The following is a 22,004-nucleotide window of genomic DNA, read 5'->3' on the forward strand; positions in this document are numbered from 1 at the left end:
GGCCTTAACGTCAAGTAAGCAGGTTTATAAAGCCAAAAAATGGGTTTCGATACCAGTGCTGGTCGCAGAAAGGTTGCCCACTGTGTTGCTTTGGGCTTAACAGCAACCACATCTATGCATAATAAAATTAAATTAATATATTAGCAGTGTTTCTGCTAAGATTACTCTATTAAATAAAATAGGAAGATTAGTTTATGATGACACTTATTATTTAAAGCAGTGTAAAATTTTACACACATATCTATTAAATACTTGTAAATATGAATGTGTAGTAATTATGTTTCTATTTTAGTCGAGTTTGTCACACATATAGATCATTCACAGTGTTGTCTTCTTGTTAGCTTAGGTTAATATTCAACTCTTTTTGTCCACTTACTCTAAATAGCTGCCTTTTAAAGATATATAATGTAACATGAATATAAGATAAACGTATTTTGTATGGCCTGCTAAAACGGTAACTAACTCTCAATTTAAAATCTTTTATGAAAATGAGTATAAACAGTATTTTAAAATTCAAATGTCTGCCCCCTATTGGTAATTTCAGCTACGACCAAAGAAACTAGACGTAATTAATGTTGGCTCTGGAACATCAAGAAAAGCTTGTTGCTCTTCATTTTAAAGACTCTGCTTCCTCTATTTCGAATTATTCTAATATTAAGAGCAATGAAGCATTCCCCCTCTCTATTGGCTTAGCTGTAAGTTTGAAGGTTTATAATTCTACAAACTAGGTATCAATATTCGTGGTGGGCACATGACAGATAGGTCATTGCGTAGATGTTTGCTTAAATACAACAAAAAAAAAATGCACTGCCCCCTACTGGCTCAATGAGGAGTGTAAAAAGCTCACAATGCTACAACCGTATAATAACTTCTGTTTGAACATGTAAGTGAATTATACACATATAAACATATGTACATGTTAAACATACTTTAGTTTTAGTAATGCTAAATAAAGTGATCTGAGCGATACAAATACATCATCCACACCACCGGACCGTAACAGATCTACAATGAAATATTTAAAGAGAGAAAAATGGATGAAACCAAGATAACATTTTGATGAATAAAATAAGGTCATACTCTAACGGGTATCAACACTAGGGCACATTAACGGATAACATAAGGGCGTACTTTATCGGATAAAACAAGATCACACTAGCGGATAACATAAGCGCATACTCTGATGGAGTACACAAGGGCAACACTAATGAGTAACATAAAGGTGGGCCTGGCATGGCCTAGCGCGTTAAGGCGTGCGCTTCGTAATCTGAGGGTCGCGGGTTCGCGCCCGAGTCGCGCCAAAACATGCTCGCCCTCCCAACCGTGGGGGCGTTATAATGTGACGGTCAATCCCACTATTCGTTGGTAAAAGAGTAGCCCAAGAGTTGGCGGTGGGTGGTGATGACTAGCTGCCTTACCTCTAGTCTTACACTGCTAAATTAGGGACGGCTAGCATAGATAGCCCTCGAGTTGCTTTGTGCGAAATTCCAAAACAAACAAACATAAAGGTGTACTCTTATGGAGTACACAAGTGTAACACTAGTGAGTAACATAAGGGCGTACTCTGATGGATAACTACCCAGGAATGTTTAAGTTGTGTTGTCCATGATATACATTTGATATAGACGTAATAATAAAACATAAGTATAAATTTTTTTAATCAAAGTTGAACGGTAGGAAAATATCCAGGATTTTCATGCTAAGAAGTGACGAATGAAAGAAAAACAGATTACAAAATGCAGGTTACAATATGTATGGTCCAGTGTTGTTGAGATGACATGACTTTGATACATATGATCAACGCCTAGGAATCTTTATAAAAAAATAATTACCGTAAAGCATATCAGTAAAGAGTAAGTCATACAGAAGCTGTGAAAGTATCACATTTGAATTGATTTAATATTTTATATTATTGGTGTAATGATACATTTAAAGACGTGTTATATTTTTACGGTATTTATTTCCTTGCCTGGCTTTCATATTTTCTTCTACCAGAAGACAAGATTTCAGGACGTCATCAAATGGACTTCTGGGAGAACTTTCCACCATGGACTCGGCAGCCTCCTCGCTCCACTCACCTGCTGATTCGCTAGTGAAAGTTTTGAAAGCAGAAAATAAATTTAGCAAAACGCTGATTGAAGGACAAATCTCTAGACATACCGTGAATTAGCACACTAACTGAAACTGGATACTTTGTTTTCTAAGTGTAGATGGTAGCTTAAAAACATCAAACTAGAACAGATAAAAAAGAACCAAATAAGCAGATGGCTTCCATACACACGTGACATGTGGGAACGGGAAAAGGTTAGCTTGTAGCAGCGCGATCGTGTTCACAGAAGAACACAAGCCTCTTTCACATGTTAGGTGGGACATGTTTTTTCCGAAGTTAATTCACTAGGAGATGTAAAGTTGAGTGAGCCATAAAACAATTTTTGTAATCTTCACAGCAAAAATAAAGGGGTTAAGGAATATTATGTAATTCTCATGTTATCTATTTCCAGATTCCTTCGAAAAACACGAGTTTCTTTTCATTGTTTGTAATGTTTACCTTCACAACTACTTCCTTGATGCAGCATAGCACATTTGACATATAAATATTTCATTTCCATTTGAACTAGATCTTTATTGTTTACTGAAGATGAAATATAATCTACTTGACAAATAAAATCTGAAATAATATCAGTGTCTCACAAATTTAGACTAATTTCCATTTAATAAATATACATACATGCATTTGCAGTTCTATTTTTATATTTATATGTATGAGGACTATGAGTCTTTTTGTTGGTTTTATACTTGTCGTGTTGATGAGTAACAAAAGTATTTCGATAATTTCAAACTTTCGGTTGTTTTATTATTTGTGACTTAAGTATATGTTTATAATTTTATTATAAGAACTGTTCTGCATTGTTGCTTATAATATAGATTTATAATTAATCTATGCCTCTTAAACTGGATGATTCTCCTGAGATATTTTTATAATTAAGATGAAAAATATTGTTAAGCGAGATGTTCCCCAAGTGATGAAACAATGCACTTCTTTGCGAATAAGGATGTAAAAAATTATACTTAATTACAACAGCCGTTAGCGATACTTGGATGAATATTAGTTTCACTCTAAGTAGATAGCCTGCTGTGATCGGGAGTTCATATTAATCACTACATTCGACTTGTGAATTAACAAACAGTTTTACTTTTGAAGTTGTCTGGGGACAACACTTCTAATTCCTAGCTCAGAGGAAGTCATCTAATAAAAACGTGTTCAGCAGATCAACACATCGTGACAAATTAACATAAAGATGGCGTAAAACAGCGTTTTAAGCATTTCTTGTTAATACGTCTTATAAAGTGGCTCCAGACTGGGATAATGTCCTCATTCGCTGCAAGATAAATTCTGATTTTTCAATTATATTATTTAGCTTTTAGGAACCACTTTAAAATGTTTCTTTTAAACTCCTGGACGCCGTTTTCATCTGGTTCTACATTTGTGAAGAATGATTTTAGAAGCACTAAAATACTGGCAAATAATTATTTGACATTATTCAGTCATACTTTTCATTTCAGATTTCCTTGTTAATAAAATGCACATACTTCAGAAGGAATAATTACAGTGACTAATAAGTGGTTATAACTCGTATAAATACTAGATTATCAGACAGAAAGAAAGATTTTGCCAATTGCAATCATACCATATCTTCTTTTAAATTAAACATGATGCCTTCAGTCATTTTCAAAGCGACGAAGTCAACTAATTGGAAACGAGATCCTTACTATTTCGTCTAAAATATAACTTAATATTTACATATACATGATGATTTATTTAGACAGACAGAAAGACGGATACCTTTTGTATTTTTCTTCCATACATTTCAGTACTTGCAGAGCTCGTAGACTGAGTCGAGCAACTTTTTTGCTGTGATCAAATTTAACCAGATGAGCTTCAATCTGTTAAAGAAAAACGAATATAAGTAGAAAACATATAGCTTAATGTACAGTACATAGGCATAGGCTTAGCTAGAAGTGACACAATTGTAACACTTTCAGTATACCACCTTGTATAAACTTCATTCAAAAAAGAAAGTATCATAAAATACGTTGAATGATCTTTAAGATCAAAAATAAAAGTTTTATTAAACCACTCTGTATAACCTCCACATCAAATTCAAGAAAGTACAAGTTATACTAAAACACTTTGATAAAATTTCGCTCAAACTCAATAACGTAAAAGATTACTAAACAGTTGAGTATAAAGTTTTGTTCAAAATAAAATGTAATCGGTTTACTAAAAACTCGTTGAATGAAGATACATGCATAAATTCCCGTTCCTATTTTATCATATAGTTCGTTGAAGCGATCCTCAAATTTGTTATATTACATTTAATACATGGCAGTTACGATAAGTTTAATGCGGAAAGAAAGAAATAATAAACATTTATAATAATTTACAGTTCTCAAATCTAATAATAAAAAGCTGTAAACGCGTAATTAAATCTCAGCATTTTTAAAAATTGTCATTGTAAACGACTGATACTAATCGTGAATTATGTATCATCATGTGTGAATGTATCAATGAAAACATAATACCCAAATTAGATTTAAAAGTTCCCTGAACATTGTAGGCTATAGGGAACTCAAAGAAATATTCATATATTTTCTAATTTTATTTTCATATATCATTAAATGTTTGGTTTACTTGAATATATCAGAATAAAACGGACTGCACCGATCCTTCTCCTTAAATACAGTTTTAATCCTAAGTTTTCACAAAACACTTGATAAACGTCAGTTTAGACATCACTTTACTTAAGCAGGAAAAGTTTAAACAGTCATATAAAACGTAATAGATGTATACTTAAACATCTTAAGTAAATAACATTTAATGTAGAGGCTGAGAGAAAAACATCCCACAAACGTAATTTGACTACAGTAAGTAGTCATAATTAATATAGTCTCTTTTAACAGTTAAATAGTTCAGTCAACTATCAAGCAAACAACAGAACTAGGATTAACCTTCACTTACTAGAATATGTGTGTACGTGTAGTGATTTTCTCTTTTTTTAAGAGAAACTACCTTCCCCAAATCGCTTTTTCTTATCACTCCAGTTGCCTGTTTTTTAATTCAATACCTTTCTGTTTTCTTACGGTTAGCTGTTGGTTCAAAGCTCGTTACATGGAGTGAACGGTTATTTCAGATTTGTGAATTTGTACAGATGAGCATCGATAGCTGCTTTTGATTTTTAAAGTTGTAGTTATATTTCACATGTGAGGCTTTTCTATATGGGTCACTTCTGATAGACCGTTTACTCTCCACACGTAGCAGGACATGGAAATATTCTACAAACATTACTTTAGAGTTTTAATTGTCCTGTACATGAAATATACTATTCACATTTGAAAGTATTTAAAATACTTAAAAACAGTCGAATTAAAGGAATGCTGCTGAATAAAGTTTTTAAATATTAGATATTAATTGTAACATTACTGAAGAGTCTCTTTCGTGCACCTAGTTGTACATTGAATTACGAGACTTTCTAGTGTAAGATTATCTACAATTGATTATATATATATATATGTGTGTGTGTACATACGGACTCATACCGCTAAGAATGTGTTACAGGTAAGAGGTTTTCCAATTTAGAAAATATAAATAAACTCCTTAAAACTTAATGTTTTGAATTTCGCGTAAAGCTACTCGAAAGCTATCTGCGCTAACCGTCCCTAATTTAGCAGTGTAAGACTATAGGGAAGACAGCTAGTCAACACCACTCACCGCCAAGTCTTGGGCTACTCTTTTACCAACGAATAGTGGGTTTGACTGTCACATTATAACGCCCCCACGGCTGAAAGGGCGAGCGTGTTTGGTGCGACCGGGATTCGAACCCGCGACCCTCGGATTACGAGTCAAACGCCTTAACACGCTTGGCCATGCCGGGCAAAAAATTAGTGAGCCAAAATGAACTAGACTTTTAGGATCTGTATTCTCAAATCTAAATTTGTGCTCATTGTCTGAAGCTAAAGAACGATAGCGTCTAAATAAATGCACATACAAGATATACTGAACAATAAAAGAACAAGCAAAACAAGCATTCATCAGGAAGTAAAGCCCTACGCAACTACCCTCGAACAACTTCAAAGTTATAATATATAAACCTAACAAGGGATTTTACGTTATTTTATGTAATTGAATATACACTTAATAGCTTGTCTCTTTCAGTTAGAAAGTGGGAGATAGAAATTGTAATACAGCTCCCTTGGAAAAACAATATCGACATGAAACATGTAAGAGACAAATAAGAAAGAGCAAACTTTAACTGAATTTTGTGTTACTTAATATGCTTGCACAAGGAATAAATGATAAGATTAGTTTTGCTGATAAAAGTGGAGGTAATGTAAAAAGACATTTCTGAAAACATATATATGAGAAATGGTCTCTTTTTACTGAGCCAGATTACCAATCTACTTGAAAAATCTACGTAAGTAACTTCAATAAAATCATTGGCCATTACAAGAATAATAAGAAATGCAAGACTGTGACCGTGAGAAGAAACAAACAAACAAACACTCTGTCTCTCAGAGGGAAACTGCAGCAACTGTATTAGCTAACTAATCATAACAATGTTTCTAAAACAATAGACCCTAATCTGAGGGTCGCGGGTTCACATCCCCGTCGCGCCAAACATGCTCGCCCTTTCAGCCGTGGGGGCGTTATAATGTTGCGGTCAATCCCACTATTTGTTGGTAAAAGAGTAGCCCAAGAGTTGGCTGTTGGTGGTGATGACTAGCTGCCTTTCCTCAAGATTACACTGCTAAATTAGGGACGGCTAGCGCTGATAGCCCTCGTGTAGTTTTGCGCGAAATTCAAAAAACAAATAATAGACTAGATCAGTCTGAAATAATAGTATTTGTTAATATGCGTAGGATAAGTGGTGTTAACAATGAAGATTAAAACAAAAGTAAAACATTATCCATAAGTAAATTGCCCAATATATTTCTCATCCCATTGATCTTGGGTACAGAAGTAAAGTTCGTTATTTTCCTATACGATTGAGATGAATAATGAAGCATGCCATTATTCACATAAAAAAAAAACGGTGTTTTGCTTAGGGAGTTCGTAAATGTGAAATTATATATATATATATCAAATAAAGCTTTAAAACTTTATTTGCACTTCTAATCATCACAAAATTCTTAAGGGAAAGATTAAAAATCTCAATTAGATCTTAACAGATATTAGTTGCTATTCAAAAAATGGCTGTACTTACTTGAACTAATTAAATTCTTGACTAGAAAGGAGATTAACAACCGTAGTTTGATCTTAAGATATTCCAGTCACTACTCAACAAACTGTTTATATATATACCCTAATTTTATTTCTGACTTGAACGAAATTAACAATTCAATTAGATCTTATGAAATTCTAGCTGATAGTCAACAAACTATAATATTTCCATTAAATAAACTCCTGATTTCAAGGAAGATCAGCAACCGCAGTAAGAATTAAAAAAAAATTCTAGTGCTGATCTTTAAAAACCTATAATTGCACTACGTGCATTTTTGGCTCGAAAAAAAAAAATTCAATTACATCTTAAGATAATTATATTTTATAGTCAATAAATAGTTATAGCTACACGACGTGGGTTCACATCCCCGTCGCGCAAACATACTCGCCCTTTCAGCCGTGGGGGCGTTATAATGTGACGGTCAATCCTACTATTCGTTGGTAAAAGAGTAGCCCAACAGTTGGCGGTGGGTGGTGATGACTAGCTTCCTTCCCTCTAGTCTTACACTGCTAAATTAGGGACGGCTAGCACAGATAGCCCTCGAGTAGCTTTGTGCGAAATTTAAAAAAAAAGTGTACACCGCACACGTAAGTGTCTGTCTGTTTCTATTTCTAGTATAAAGCGCCATGTGGAAAATAACGTATTTCTATTTCTAATGTGATTTCGCTTTGTAATTAAAGGAACCATTTATTTTCTATGTGGTTTATTGTGAGCTTGCTTCTTTGAAATAAAAGGCACATGCATATGCGTGCACGCACATGGATTAGATTCGTAATACTAAGTGCAAACTCTCAGTGGATGTAATATTTCAGGCTTCTAGGCTCTTTCCTTTTGGAGATATGGCGGTCACATATTCTTTTTTATGTGGTTTCTCTTTACCTTGACTCGTAAAAAGATGTACGCCTGTAAGCGCGCATACACTTGAATAAGTAATAGTATCCAGATGCACACCCTCAGGGTTCACTTAGTATGTTTGTAAAATTTCAATTTCTAGGTTCTTCTCTGTTGGAGTTATGGTGGTCACACACACAGAGACATGTTCTTTTATTACAGGTGTACACGAATGGTGGGGTTTCGTGACATTACTGTTATGTCGCTACTACAGTATCTAGCGTTATACGCATATCCGCTTATCTATATACAGGGTGTTCGGAAAGTCACTGTGCAGTTTTAAAAGCAGCGATAACAGCATTCATTCAGTCTATTTCAAGCCAGCAACTGATAGCGGTGTTTAGAAACAAAATAAGAAGGATCCAGGTCTGTACTGATGCCAACGGGGGTCACTTTCAACATTGTTTATAATTGTCATTCATATTTACCTCCTGTATTCTATATTGAAACATGTCTGTTAATAAATATATAAGTGCACAGTGACTTTTCGAACGCCCTGTAGTTTTGTTAAAAGTAGTGTTTCGTATTGCAGAGTTCTGTTTTAATGAGTGCCGTTTAAGAATAGCCAGAGGGCGTTTTGTGGTTAGCTGAGCTGAAGTCGGTGAAGCTGGCTGAACGACAATTTAGAAGAAAATACAACAGAGATCCATCAACATGAAAACAATACACGAAAATGGTTCAAAACTGTTTGCAGTACCCTAAATGTCAGATTCTCTGACTGATGGATCGGAAGAAATGGACGAACAACGTGTCTCCCAAAGAGTAACGACCTCACTTCTCTGTAGACTTCTTTCTGTGGTCAACGTGAAGAACATTGTGTGCAACGAAATGATTGCTAATTTGGCTCACTTACGACAAAGTGTCACTAGAGCAACTGAAAGTGTTACGCCGGAGATTCTTCACCGAGTATGGACAGAAAGTGATTATCGATAAGATGTGTGTTGTGCTGTTAATGGTGCACACATTGAAATTGTGTAATACCGTTTTAAAAACATTTTGAAATGAATAGAACTATATTTACAAAAAATTTTGAAGTTGAATAAAAGAACAAACATTTAATACACATTGTGTATCGTTTTTAACCAATCTTCTTACAAAACCCCACCATTCATTTCTGTACACCCTGTACTGTAGAAAATTACTTCATATATAGTAACAGAAACATGTCTGTAAAACTCAAGCATAAAGTCTGATCGAAGTTAAAGGATCTCAGAAAGAAAGAATACACCAGATGCTACAGGTGGTACTAAGTAATTCAGTGTAAGAGTACAATTTGTTGTTTAGAAAAACAACAACAACTAACTATTATATCAATCTGTTAGTGGTGGTACTAAGTAGTGTAAGAATAAAGTTTGTTGTTTGGGCAAGAAAACACATAATCTTATCTAGAAATAGCTCTTCAATGGTTTTTTTCAATAGTAGGATTGACCGTGACATTATAACGCCACAACGGCTGAAAGGGAGAGCATGTTTGGTGTGACGGGGATTCAAACCCGCTCTTGAATGGGAAATATTGTTCATTATTTCGGACATACTCAATCACTCAATAAATTAAAAAAGAAAGAATTATATGAATATGATTTGAACTATTTTAATTAGGGTGAAACAGAACAACTGACCTGCAGAACATGTTCAAACTGACGGTATTTCAAAATTGGTTAGAACAAACCAGGAAAAAATTAACTGTAGAAAAATAAGACAAGTCAAAATTAAGCCTTCTAGATCTTTATCACGTTTGTTCTGATATTGCAAACTTTCTTCTTTGATTACATTTTGTAAAGGAGAAACTATTTCCTTACATTAGTTGAGGGCTTATAATACTTAAATTCGAGGTTCGATACCTTCCATAGACAAAGCCTTTTGTGTAGTGTTATCCTAAAAAACAAACAACAAATACCAATCATAAATATAGGAGAGCAGTTGCTTTCCCACAACTGTCTGCAAGCAGGGTGATATAGATGTGAAACGTTGTGGGCTTCATCACCCACATCTCGCTTTCGTAATTTCTACTTCTATATCTATTGCTACTCCTTTAATTTGTTTCTTTATGTGAGACTGACAAATGGAAGTTAAGACTGATAGATGGTGTATCCCCACCGCAATGTGGGTCCTACGTTCGCAGTCACCTCCAAAACCTAGGATATATTTTATAATCCCACGTTGTAGCTTGTACCCTAGGATCCCTTTTTTAAATTTCATGTTAATGTGTTTTGGTTTATGACTTAAATATTTTATGGTTATAATATGTATATATATATATATATATACACACACACACACAATATATATACACCTTTTTTAAATTTTATTTTAAAATTTTTCTGTATTTTTCTTTTTTATGTTAATTATTGTTTCGGTTTTACTATACTATGTCTCTTTGTCACAGTTCAAAAAAACCCAACAACATTAGTGTTTCTGAAGGGGGAATCTCACATTCTCAACAGTTCTCTTCATTCCTAACCAGGAAAGTGTTAACTTCTGAAAGCGCTCAAAGCTTCCACATGGATATAATAAGAGAAGCTATATTTATTATGGACGCTTTTCACATCGTATTTAATACCATTATCCTTCAATTGTTTTTATATTAACATTTTAATTTTTTTATTTTTATGATAAATTATGTTTAATACCTACATAGGATGAAATTATCGATGATATACGTTATACATTTATGTCAAAATCGGTTCAGATTACACATACACACTGGCATAGTCATATAGAATATATCAACATAATAGTCAGAGCGAAGTCCGGTATTTTCGGTAGTCTACAATAGTAAAAGGACGTGTCAGTAAGTGTGTGTGTGATCACCACAACATCAAGAGGAAAGAACCTAGAAATGTGAAATTTTGCAAACATATTTAGTGGATCTTTATGGTGTGATCTCAATATTATTACTTATTACTTGCGTACAAATCTTTATATGAGGCAAGGTAGGGAACAAAATCACACAAGAAAAAATATATGACTGCCATATCTGCAAGAGCTATGTTTGAAATTTTACACCCATACTAAATAGACTTATCCACGTGCGTAGGCGATACATCTTTTTGTGGGGTAATCTAGCGAAAAACAACATAGATAAGAAGTGGTTTCTTATGTAACAACTTCTAATATATTCAAAAACCCGTGCGCTTTGATAACAATGCGTTCCAACAACGGCTTTTATATCATGTTGGTCTGCAGTATATATAAACTAATATTATTGTTAAGAAGCTATGTGCTGAAAGCCAAAAATGAAACGCATAAACTACAAAATTGAGAGAAAAAATTGTTGTTTTGTAAATTAGAGGCTTTATTAATTAAAGAGATTTCCTTTTATTATTTAACTTTAAAATGGGAGACAAGTCAGAGGGAAAGTTATCTTTATAAACAAGTTACGTCCCGTAAAGGAGCAAAAAGTATGTAAGCTATACTTTTATGGTGAAATGGGTTTAGAATACACACTGATATATTCATCAGGAATACATCAACCTAATAACCCGTGTGAAGCCAGGTACTTCTGCTTTTTAGTAAATATAACGACAGGTGTTGTTAAATGTTATATGAAACAAGAATGAGAACGTTCAGTGTAGCCTCGCTTTGATCTTATATTGAGATCACGCTGTTAAGACAACTCTAACACATATAATTAGAAGTTGTTACCGTATTTGACAGTATATTCAATATCAATATACTTAATCAGTGACTATAATTTATGTAGAGGTTTATATTTTGTTTGCTCTCATCTATGAATTTTTTTAGCATATAGTGGCTCAAAAGTAAGTGTGAGGACTCATAACACTAAAAATCGATACTAAAACACACGATGATCACATTGCAGAAAACCTCTTGTGTAGTTTTATTCTTGTACCCCGGTAGAACGGTAGTAATTCTTATATAGCTAAATGGAATCGGGTTTTAATACTCACGTTGAGCATAACACACATAGCCTATACTGTAGCTTTGTGTTTGTAGTTACAAACAAGTCTCCCACTGAGATAACCCCCTCGCAAGTACAGTGGTAAGTCTACGAATTCACAAGGTTGACCCAGCAAATAGCCCAATGTGGCTTTGCTATAAGAAAACACACACAGAGACAGAATTACAAACAAACAAAGGAAATATTTGCGCTTAAAAACAAACACATCAGAAACATGTATAGAGAACTAGATTAAGCAAAATATTAAAGTACGTGGATAAAAGAATAATTCGTATACCAGTACATCGAATGTAAGCCGCCTTTAAACTCGTATAAGAAAAAGAGTAAACAAACGCATTAGTATTTAGAAACCTATTCGAACATAAAAGAAGCCTCCTCCATGGTGTACTGGAAAAAAAAAAAAAAACAACCGTGGAAGGAATTTAACTTGAAGGAATATGAGAGGTGCTAGCTATTCCCAACCAGGATGTTCAGGAACAATCGTTCCTCTACGTTTCACCCTGCGAGATTATTTTTGAGTAGCTGAATTATATTGCTTATAGTTGTACTGACAGAAAGCTGTGAAGAAGGTCAGAGAAGGCACGAGGATCTTTGCATTGAAGGACTTCTTTTCCACTGAGCTGATTATAATTTCAGTTGATGTAATGCAGAGATGTGGATGACCATTTCCAAGTATTACTTATTCAATTTAACTATAGCTAATGTTTAAAAATACTGATATCAAACTCATGTCTTTAGACGAAAGCCATTGAGAGACGGAGGACTTTTTCGGAAGGGGGCGAAGCGTTGGATTATTGAGTCCAATATTCTGTGAATTTAATTGTGAATGTAACCCGAGTACCCACAGAAAACTCACTTTCACAGGACAGATGCCAAATCTATCTGTATTATGCCCTGGCTATAAAAAAAAAGCATGGCAGTTAGAAACAACATGAGATAATAACATAGTATTCAAACCTCAACAACTGTGGTTGCTTGGTTACTCTTTGTTGGTCAAACAGTTTGTATGGTAATGTGTGTAGTGCAGCTTTACGGTTGTTTCTTTTTTCTTCCGCCTTATTGTAAAACTTGCAGACAAGTTCGGTAAGTCTATTTCTTAAAATAGGGAGGTTTATAGGACGCGGGCAGATATTTGTTTCATGCGGTTTGCTTACAAACCACCAGAGAGTATTTTTGACTGTTGTGTCTGGTTTTTAGTTTATTTCAAGTTAAACAAAAAACTACGTAATGGACTATCGGTTTCTAGCGTTGAAAGTCCGCAGGCACTCTGCTGCGCTACTGATGGGGGGGGGGGGTATAGCTCTTCTAGGTCATGTTATACAAATATATTGCGGTAGTTTTTAACACGCTGTTAGTTTCCATGTTATTGTTAGGGTTAACTTTATCGTTTCTCATTAGTAACTAATCTGAAGGTCGTGGTTTCGAATCCCCGTCCCACCAAACATGTTCGCCCTCTTAGCCGTGGGGGCGTTATAATATTACAGTCAATCCCACTATTCGTTGGTTAAAAGGTAGCCCAAAAGCTGGCGGTGAATGGTGATGACTAGTTACTTTCCTTCTAGTCTTGCACTGCTAAATTAGCGACGGCTAGTGCAGATAGCTCTCGTGTAGCTTTGCGCGAAATTCAAAACAAACAAACCAAACCCATCAATAACGTGTGTGTGGGTTACTCTGACTTTCAAGCACTACAACTTCAATATAGTAGTAGCTGGGAACTGAAGTTATGGATGGAGGAAGATGTCTTTTTGCACCTGACCCTCTTCGGTATAAAATGTTCAACATACCCAAATACCCGTAAAGAAGAAGCGAAGCGAATAACAACAATAATCAAAATTTCTGAATACATAAAAGAATTTTACAATCTAAATAGAGGACTGTTTCCCACCTTAGCACATTTATGTTTTAGATATATATATCATGTAATACCATTAACTAAAGTTGTATGCTTCAACGAAAACGGACATGTGCATTTAATTCGTAATCAGAAAGAAATTGTTTGAATAAGTAAAATAGTTATTCTCTGTTATTATATTTTAACTATTTGTGTAGAATATTTTCGAGACTTGCTCATTGATTGTACATATATTAGTTTAAATTACAACATACAGCAGTCCTGTAACAAAAATGTTTTTTATGTTAACCCAAAGTATTCAATCTGTAGATAATTATTCTGTGCATTATACTCGTATCTATACACTACTTTAGATTATAGTTATTTAATTCTATATAAAAAGGGTTTAATCCACATAAATATGGCGACAATAATATCATGCTTTATCAAACAGCTTTATAAGGTCAATCGAGTTTCGTCTTGCGAGGCATCAGGCACAAATCTAAAGGAATTTGGTAAATATTACTTCATGTTTGTTATACTGTACAAAACATATTTCGTGATTTACACAAATGACTCTTCTATTACTAGTTTAATGTAGAATCTACGTAAAGAATGATTCTTCATGTTAACATAAAACATTAAAATGTAGATATATATATATCATATACAAAACACGAACTAAACTTTTAAGTCTGAACGAAAATGGACTGTTGTATTCAATTTGTAAAAGTAAAAATTAATATTTTGTGTCACGGCATTTGACTATTTAAAAATTAAATCAATTACAAGTTAGTTTTGAAAACGACACATTTTTTGCTAAATACATGTGCGTCATTGTAAGTTAAAATCTATGTAGTCCTAAAAAGGACTATTTTTACTGCTTAAAGTAACCACGTGAGGAAGCAGATTTGCACTGTTAAAATGCAACGTTCGTTTCCTCATGGTGGGCACAGAGGTTAGCCTAATGTAAATTTCCTATAAAGCTAAGCAAATTATCGTTTGATAAGTACAATATTCAAACTCTACATAAATAACATATGCATTTTACACAACCAGCTGTAATATTCAACTTTTCAACTTTATGGTTTACTTTTATGATTAAATATGGTTTATATTGTAATTACACATCTTGAAAAGGATTATTTTTCGTGTTAACCTAAAGCATTCAAACACTAGATATTTCTGCCCAACCGAAAATAAGTAGTATGATAATATTTAATTTGTCACAGTCTATATAGCCCTGCTTTCATTCTTATGTCTGATTTTACGATTAGTTATTCAACTCTATTAGGAAATCTCATTCCAACTAAATACAGTGACACTAATGATTTCTCACACGTTTATTTCTAAACAAATGACTTAAATATATAAAAATGTATTCACATGTGTAAACTTTACAAGTTTTCTATTATATAAACTAAATAAAACAAATAGTAACATTTATCTCTTTTGTCCCAGCATACGACAAAACGTCACAACTATGATTTTTTGTGTATCTGCATAAAGCACAATGTTTTACTAGCCTATTGTTGTGCACAAACGTTCTTCAAGTGATATTATCTATGACACACATCACAAAAGAGGAAGAGTCTGAGGAGTTGTTACAAGAAATAGTAGTAACACGATACTACAAAGTCTGGTTTATAATACTTTACTTGTGTATATGTACACTACTTTGGAGACAGGTACCAAGAATGTTTAGCCATAAAATGTTTCGTTTTCTATTTACAGGTTCAATAGTTTTATTTATTTCTTATTATAGGTCGAGATGGATAGTCGTCTACAGCATAATTTAAATGTTTAATACTAGGTCCAACAGGAAGCAGTAATATTCAGTTTACAAACAAAGTTTTGACCAATCATCGTGATGTTACTTGTCATATTTTATGAAAATATTGTGTGGTTTTACAGTGAATGTCAACCCCTATACACAAAATGTATGCAATATATTTCCGACATTCAGTTTGTCGAAGGATTGCCTGAACATTTTTTCTAATTATTTATAGTCAGATAAACGAAATCTTTTTTGTCACTGATGATTTAATTAGTGAAAGTGAAGAAAAGAAACGTGTGTTATCCTTTGAAGACTTATCTCACCACCTTTCGTGGATCCAGGTAAATTAGATTTTGTATTAAGGAATACTCTAGTGGTGATTTGGCCAGAAGCTTTGATACAGCTGTCTATCTCCAGGTGTGTTCTAAACTCAATCCTGAACTGCAGCTCCCTTTTTTCACTGATTTTATTTTGTTAATCAATCCTTTCAGGAGATTTTCTGCTGAGATTACAATATTGACTCCATTGTAGTAGGAGTGTTGAGAATTGTCTAGAACTTTAATAGGTGGCAGCGTTTATGTGGGTTTACGCTTTGTCATAAGCTCTGATTTTATAAATCTGAGCATAAACCCTTTCAACAGTTTGAAGAGATCCAATGTGATAAAAGACAACATCACTATTACATTGGCATAGACTAACGAACACTGAAACTTCTTTGACAACTGACAACTCAATAGTGATTAATTCGTTTTCACATGCTTGTTTTACATTATACCTCGATATTTTTGCTTGTTGTCCCATAGATCGCAACACTCATTGCTTGAATTTTATATTTTTCATGCGACGGACAAAATACCCTTCGTTGCATAGCTCTTGCCATTCTGTAACATTCAACGAAGGCCACAAGTTCTAACGTTGTTACGTCTTTCGAATACTGAGTTTCGTAACATTAAACATGTTAAAATAGTACAGTGACGGTAGCAAATTCTGGTTAATATCGGTTTGCAAAATTACCTTATTATGTCAGTTTCCTATTCGCTGGCGCAGATAAAGCACCAAACCACCCAATCAACCAATCCTATTCGCTGTTCTTCTGGATACCCTGGAATGAATGTGTTCATTCTAATCCTGTTAAGCGTTGCAAGACTTCTTTTTGCCTTGATGTGTTAATCTGATAAAAAAGTAGGGTCATTTCGGTTTTCAGCGTCTATGAGTAGACTTTCCTTGAACAATATTTCTTGTAGTTCGATAATATTTTGGAATTCTGGATAGAGTACACTAAGGGTGCCCTACTGCTGTGGCATTATCTTTTTGCTCCATTTCTGAACAGTGAACCAATTTTACACCTTACAACTTCTGGCACATGGCGAGGCATAGCTCTACACAAAGTACTTAGAAATTGCCTAAAGAAATTGTTGACCTGTTTCGAGAAAACATTATATCAAAAGTACACAGTTTTACACAAAGCAGGCGTGTTTGTGTGTTTTGACGAACAAATACTCAAAACAACTTATACAGAGAAGAATAACTCGTACTTGTTTGTCCAACAATATGCTATCTAATCTGTTGTTACTAGGCTATTCACTCAGTAACTACTACACGCATATAGATAACCATTTCAATATAAACCAGAACGCAAACATTTTGGCCAAAACTATACATTTATCAACTTCAGGAAACGCATACATCGTCTTCCAGATACCAATACGCGAACTTCAGGGTACCAGAACTTCGCCTTCAGTTTAACTACACATCATTTTGAAAATATCTATAAATCACGTTTTAGATAACCATAGAGTAATCTTCAAAGTAACAATACGTCACATTTAAACTAACCATACATCAACTAAAGATAAATATATATCACTTTGAGGATAACTATTTACTGCCTGCAATCAAACTATACACCATATTGAAGATGATAATTCATCCTCTAGAGCTACTAACTGTACATCACCGTCAAGTTTCCTATACATCACATAAAAGTTAACTGTACATCATCTTCGAGTTAACTATATATCACCACCTAGCTTATTGTATATCACCTTCAATGTATCTATATAACACCTAGCTACTTATACATCACAATAAAAACATATAACACTTTCTATATAACTGTGTCACATTCAAGATAATTATATATCACCCACAGTCTACGTATACATCAGCTTAAATGAACTATATGTCACCTTCAAGGTAAATATATACAATCTTCAAGCTTTTCAAGTTAACATGATATCATCTTAAGTTAACTTTATGCTAACCTTAATCTTTCTTACACAAACTGGATATCTTCCAGAATGTTATTTTACAATAACTATATACACCCTTAAGTCTTCTTATACCAACTGTATCTTACTTTCAAGATTTCAAAGCGTCATGATTGCTCTAAGTAATACATTTTACAAATTTGCGTAGCTAATTAGCTGAATATAAACATTCCTCTGTTTCATTCGGGTGTTAATTAGACATCATATAAATATTTTCACACTTTTGTTTTATATCAATGCTATACATCTTCATGTTAAGTCTTTTCTCAACATGTACTACTACCCAAAGAAATATATATTATCGGGACATGGCTTTAAACATAGATACAAGTTACAAACCCTTGCATCGGTACCAACGTAAATATAAAAACCTAGGCATAGTTACTGACTTATTTATTACATGAGAGATATCTTTCCCTAGAGGAAATCGGTGACATATTTTGGTAGAATTCTCAGCATTTATTGTTCTCTCATGTCATCGATGTTCCATGGTTAAGAAAAACAAATAATTTTAAGTTTCAAACTTACCTCATCTCCCCATTTAAACGGATCACCTTCCCTTTGCTTATGTTGTTCGTATTGGTAGATGAACTGGCGGCAAGCAATATTGCGCACTTCTCCCACGTGTTGAAGAACCTCTGGCCAGCTGAAAGCTCGAGCTTCGTCCAACAGCCTCATCGTTTTTCTTCTGTCTTGTCGAGCGCACAAATCTAGCTGTTTTTCGATATCCAAGGAAGATATGATGTGACTCACTCACAGGGCACTCCAGCGCTCGTTCTTGCTTCACAAGGACTGCGAGACGAAGAAAGACGATGTATGTATCACGTGATCACTATCACAGCTACGTGTCATGCGTCCACCAGTGAACGGACCCTTTTCTACCACTTCTAGCATGTCTAGTTTTTATCTCTTATGAGAAATGAATGAGAGTAAATATGTACAATACTAAAGTATAACTTTAAAGTGGCTACATCAAAATGATGGCACAAGTTTTATTTACAATGTCGTCAATGTAAGAAAACCTTGAAACCTGTATACCACTTCTCATAAGACGATAGCAAACGTCAGTTCGTAACGAAGAAAATATTTTAAAGTAAATTGGTAACGTAAATAATACACTTTTAACTGTCTCACATGTGTTAATTACGTGAAGACAAAGGTGTTTCAAAAAATAGTCCTTTGTTTCATTTTGTTTTCATATTAAAATTACATTAGTCCTCGTTCTCTCTCAAGAGTCAGTAGACTTTTTAAATTTAGGATTCTATATGTATGGCTGATTCGTATTTTAACTGTATATGATTTTGTTTCCACCTTATCGCAATCAGATATCTGGTGTATCTCACAGCATACTTTCCACGAGTGCTATGGCAACGCAACATAGTCGATCGCATCAGTAACCAATTTTTTTTTTATTAGAATTTCGCGCAAAGCTACCGAGAGCTATCTGCGCTAGCCGTCCCTAATTTAACACTGTAAGACTAGAGGGAAGCAGCTAGTCATCGACAGTCAACTCTTGGGCTGCTCTTTTACCAACGAACAGAGTGTGCCGAATATATTAATATCAAACAGTTGTCTATACTAACCCCGTTGAAGATGCAAAGGCTTAACATTAATTTAAAAAAAAAATGTTTTATATATATATATATATATATATCTGGAGAATAATGGCCGCTTGCTTTAAACTTTTTTTTTACCAAAATGTGTAAATCCCTCCAGAACGTACTACAAATTGTGAAACGCATACAAAGAACAGGCACAGACAGAAAAGTGGTTCAGGTCGGCCATGGCACAGTCAAGTGCAAAACTAAATGAAATGATATAACTAGTTCACAATACCTTTCAATTACTAACGATAAAGGAGTTAAATAATATTAAAAAGCAATATCAGTATTTTATGGAGGGATGAGCAAATTCTGCACGCCTATGGCTTTCAATGATTAATTAAAAATACCTTAGCTTCTGGATGTTAACACATATGTAGTATTACAAAATATAAGTAGTACAGTTCTTTTGTTGTTTTCAAATGTATATAAACCATTTTTGCTACAATATTTTGCGCTATTCGGTCATAACATTTAACATACACATGATGTTCAGTGTTTTTTCCGTTTTAACTCGGTTTTTATTTGTGCACTTTTTGTACAAAATCAAGCGTATTTGAAACTGGAACTCACTGTATTTTAGAAAAGATAGACATTAAGAAATATATGCTGTTTCTATAGTACGTAAGAGTGTAACGCCAGATGTTTTGTATAACACATATAACATGTTATTTAAGGAAAAGTATATTATTTTATAGAAAAAAATACATATTTCAATTCTCTTTCGACGAATAATGTCCCCCGCTGGTACAGAAGTAACTCCATGGACTGACAACGCTAAAATCAGGTGTTTGATTCCTTTCGGTGGACTTAAGAGATATTTCGATGTGGCTTTGCTATAAGAAAACACACACGCACGTTCCGACGAATAATATTTTGAAAAATACGTTTTTTTGAAAGAGGCTTAGCCAGTATAGTAAACTCTGTTGACGTCAAAATGTTGGTCACAATGGATCTAGGTCAAATGTCACAGACACTTTAAAGGAAACTAAAGGTTTAAATATTAACGGTAACAAAAATATATTTTATCTGACTGATACAAACATGAATATATTTTATAATATTTAAATTGTTGGCTGTCTCAACTGTTGTGTGCCATGAAACAAATAGTTTATTGTTCTGACAATTTTCGTGACATGGTATAATACATGTCCGCGAATTTTTAACTTCATAAAAGTTATTTTGGTTTTAATAACAGATTTGCTATAATTTAGCTACAGATTTCGAAAATGGCATTCTTTTTTCTTTTTCTATCATTTAAGCATTTTTTAAAAATTGGACTGAACAAAATTCTTACTTGGGTCCAATTATTATTTTGTTTATCACAATGAATATTTTTATTAATAAGAAAGAGGAAAAACGTTGGTGTTAAAAGAATATGTATGCTCATTCATCCTGATTTATTTTATGAATTCTACGACCTTTAGTCTCAAAACTACTTGTTGTGGTCTTTATTTTATGTATTACGTCTAGTTTATTTGTTTTGAATTGTGCACAAAGGTACACGAGAACTATCTTCGATAGCTGTCCCTTATGTAACAATGAAAGACTAGAGGGGAAGCATTTAGTCATTACCACCCACCACCAACTCTTGGGTTGTTCTTTTATCAACAACTAGTTCGACTGACCATAATATTATAACGTCCCAGCAGTTGAAAGGGCAAGTATGTTTGATGGGACGATGATTCGAACTTGCGACCCTCAGATTGGTAGTCAATCGCTCTAATAATCTGTCCATGCAGGACTCATAGTGTTTGGAGCACCTTTCGACTACCAGTAGTAATCAGCCATTATAATGATATTTCACCTTCTCTGATCGCTCCTCTCTATTTTTCTGATATCTGATGAAATCTTTCCCTTGTTCTTTGTTGATGGCACTGAGATTTTCAATGAAATAATCAATATGTGAGCATAAGAAATTAACTTTCAAGCTCATATTGCAACCCAACTCTTTGTTGAACATGTTATTCACAATATTTTCGTTATTTGTTACTTCCCAACAAAATTTCGATAACATCTTTAAAGACAATACACGCTTCTTTTTCAACTTTCCTCATTGTTCTTTCGAACTGTTCATCCGAAGTAAATTTCCCAATCTGAGACCCAACAAAAGTTTAACACAAATATAACAGAGTACGTTTGGATCATTTACACAATTCAACAAATTTCTATCAACTTATTAATGTAATGTCTTTTGATGACATTTATTGAATGTCAGGATAATAATATACTTCGAAAATAGAATCGTTCAAATCATCATATAAACGTTAATAAGAAAAATTATGAACAGGTTTGTTTCGAATTTCGTGCAGAGCTACACAAAGACTATCTACACTAGCCGTCCCTATTTTAGCAGTGTAAGACTAGAGATAAGGCAGCGTATCACCACCACCCACCGATAAAATTTGGGCTACTGTTTTACCAACGAATAG

The 22,004-nt window shown here is 33.9% G+C and overlaps 1 protein-coding gene across 1 annotated transcript; it reads right to left on the minus strand.

Moving 5' to 3' along the window:
* Positions 1-1,929: 1,929 nt before the first annotated feature.
* On the minus strand, positions 1,930-18,649 carry LOC143223949 (glutamate--cysteine ligase-like). The gene is made up of 3 exons (XM_076452421.1): positions 18,500-18,649; positions 3,845-3,945; positions 1,930-2,089 (listed from the first exon to the last, which is right to left on the minus strand). The coding sequence occupies exons 1-3, from the start codon at positions 18,647-18,649 to the stop codon at positions 1,930-1,932; spliced, it is 411 nt and encodes a 136-aa protein (XP_076308536.1).
* Between the last annotated feature and the right edge of the window lie 3,355 nt (positions 18,650-22,004).

Source organism: Tachypleus tridentatus, chromosome 8 (genome assembly GCF_004210375.1).
Source record: "Tachypleus tridentatus isolate NWPU-2018 chromosome 8, ASM421037v1, whole genome shotgun sequence".
Lineage (NCBI taxonomy): Eukaryota > Metazoa > Arthropoda > Merostomata > Xiphosura > Limulidae > Tachypleus > Tachypleus tridentatus.